Source organism: Microtus ochrogaster, assembly GCF_000317375.1.
Source record: "Microtus ochrogaster isolate Prairie Vole_2 chromosome 14 unlocalized genomic scaffold, MicOch1.0 chr14_random_1, whole genome shotgun sequence".
NCBI lineage: Eukaryota > Metazoa > Chordata > Mammalia > Rodentia > Cricetidae > Microtus > Microtus ochrogaster.
Genome location: NW_004949096.1, coordinates 28,947,531 through 28,950,019, shown reverse-complemented (window position 1 = coordinate 28,950,019; position 2,489 = coordinate 28,947,531). Strand labels below are relative to the sequence as shown.

At 38.3% G+C, this 2,489-nt stretch overlaps 1 protein-coding gene across 2 annotated transcripts in view; it reads left to right on the top strand.

Moving 5' to 3' along the window:
* Tmem87a (transmembrane protein 87A) overlaps positions 1-2,489 on the top strand; it is a 47,630-nt gene that overhangs the window by 23,033 nt on the left and 22,108 nt on the right. For both annotated transcript variants that reach the window (XM_005364301.2, XM_005364300.2), the window contains exon 10: positions 208-307. In XM_005364301.2, coding sequence (XP_005364358.1) covers positions 208-307 — 100 coding nt within the window. The remainder of the gene's footprint in view (positions 1-207; positions 308-2,489) is intronic.

The following is a 2,489-nucleotide window of genomic DNA, read 5'->3' as shown; positions in this document are numbered from 1 at the left end:
GGGAAAATTGATGGGTGAGCACACCCAGATTGTTGTGCACACAGCTAAGATCATTAGCTGTGTGCTTGTAAAAATTGCATGAGATATTCTCTCTTTAGTAAGTCTGATACTTGTGCTCATTCTGAAAAGTGTTAAGAGACCGACATTCTGGCAGTAGGATTGGTTGAAACCGGAATATAGTACCATTTCTCCCTTTCTTTCACATAGTCCAGGATGCCTTGGTCCTTGCAGAGCTGCTCTCAGCAGTGAAACGCTCACTGGCTCGAACCCTGGTCATCATAGTCAGTCTGGGATACGGCATAGTCAAGTGAGTATTCAATTCTGAATGAAAATGCCAATTAGATTGAAACATTTGCTATCTAGATAGTGCTGGTTCTGAAAAGGTTGATAAAAGTAGTGAGTAAGAAAATAGTAGTGAGATATGAAAAATGTCTGAAATTTTATTATAGTCTTAAGTGTAGAAATGCTGCTTTACATCTTTTTAAAAACTCACAGTACACCTGCAGAAAAACCTGCAGTGAGGCAAATGCAGAAAAACAAACTTTCACAATGAACTTAGTGACTATCTGAACCTGTTTTTGCAAATAGATTTATTTTATGTTTATGGATGGTGTGTGTGTGTGTTTGTGACCTGCTACCTCTGGAGGCCTGAAGAAGGCATTGGATCCCTTGACACTGGAGTTGTGAATTGCCATTAAAACGGTGGGAATCGAATTCAGGTCCTCTGTCGATAACAAGAACTCTAAATTGTTGAACATCTCTCCATCCTGCAAATTAGGTTGTTTTTGTTTTGCTTTTTAGCAAAAGAATATTCTTATTGTAATTGTTTTTTTAAAAAAATTTAACTTTTTAGTAAAAACAAGTTATTGAAGCATGCAGTACTGTAGTCATTGCGTAGCCCTCTGCTCCTTGTAGTGTACTCAGAACATTCTTCCTAAGCCACAAAATACCAAGTGCATTCCCTATATCAGGCACTCAGTAACTCATTGTTCTAAGCCCCTGCTGTACAACAAATAAAAGTTGTAGATTTTTACATTTGTGGAAGAAGGGAACAAATGAATTAAATGTCTAATATATCAATAAAAGGTGTTATATTCAGGCATTGAAACTTGGAGCTATAAATATGGTGGCCCAGGAAGGCTTTACTTAATGACATCCAAATAAAAATTTGAGGAAAGCAAAGGGACTATCTGTTCACCTAGAGAAAGAGAGTCTGGGGTATGAGTGGATCCTATGCATGCTTTGAAGGGAGAACCAGTGGAGTCCCATGATGGTCACATGTGGGATGTAAAAGAAGAGGAACTGCAGGTGGTGCCAACTGGGTCTGCTCATGTGGCAGGAAGGAATTAGTGTTCACCAAGCCCAGGAATATCAAGGAATCGGCATGGCACAGTGGCAAGATTAGGAGGTAGGCTAGATAAGCACTGGTGAAGCCCAGATAGAAGTTATGAAGATGGAGATGCTAAGTTAAGACACTACACAAGGCTACCAAGGAAGAAAATCCAGAGAGAAAAAGGTCAAAGGCTGGGTGTTCAGATATTTTCTGTTATCTAAATGTCAGTGACATGAAGCAGAGTTAGTAGAGGAAGTTAAGTAACAGTTGAAGGCAGTAGGCAAACTGAAGACTGTTCCAAGGAGGGGTCCTTGATTGTATCAGATAATCAGATAGGCCAGGTAAGAGGATGGAGAATTAACTGTTGAATTTAATTAGTGAAGAGTTTTAGTGACCATACCAAGAACAATCTGTGGGAAGGGGTAGGGACAGAAGCTGTCTCCTGAATTAAAGGGAATTCAAGGAAGACGAGGACAGGAATAGTCCAAAGACATTAAGTAGAATAAGCATTTTTATTTAAATGCCTTCTACATGTGATGGAATATTCAAGATTTTAAGATAATTTCCTGCCATTATGGTCATTTTCTAACTGGAAATAGTCATAGAGATTTATTTGCCTTAGACAGATGTACTGTAATGAACTACCTAGTAATTTTGTTAAAATACAGTTTCTGGTGGAGTAGGATTTAATATTAAGGATCTAAGGCTTTTCCATCTTCCTATGAATAGAGGTTGTTCAAAGCTACATACTTAGTTGGGTTTTGTGCTTGAGCTTATTTGATGAACTACAACACGTCATTTGAGTGTGTGAGGTAACTGTTAACATTTTGAGATTTGCTAATGATATTGTGGTTATATTTTGTTGTAGATTCTGGTTTGAAGCAGGGTGTCATATTGCTCAGACTGGCCTTGAAGTTGCGTGAGATTAGGTCTGCACCTCCAAGCCTGGTTCAGAGAGAGAGGAGACAGAGAGAGAGAGTGCGTGCAAGACAGAGAGACAGAGAGACAGAGAGACAGAGAGAGAGAGAGAGAGAGAGAGAGAGAGAGAGAGATGAGCCTTGTTACTGGGGGTTTTATACCACAGAATGTTTTCTAATATATATTATATAAAAATATGTATATTTATATTAAAACAATTTAATAAAATATATTATGT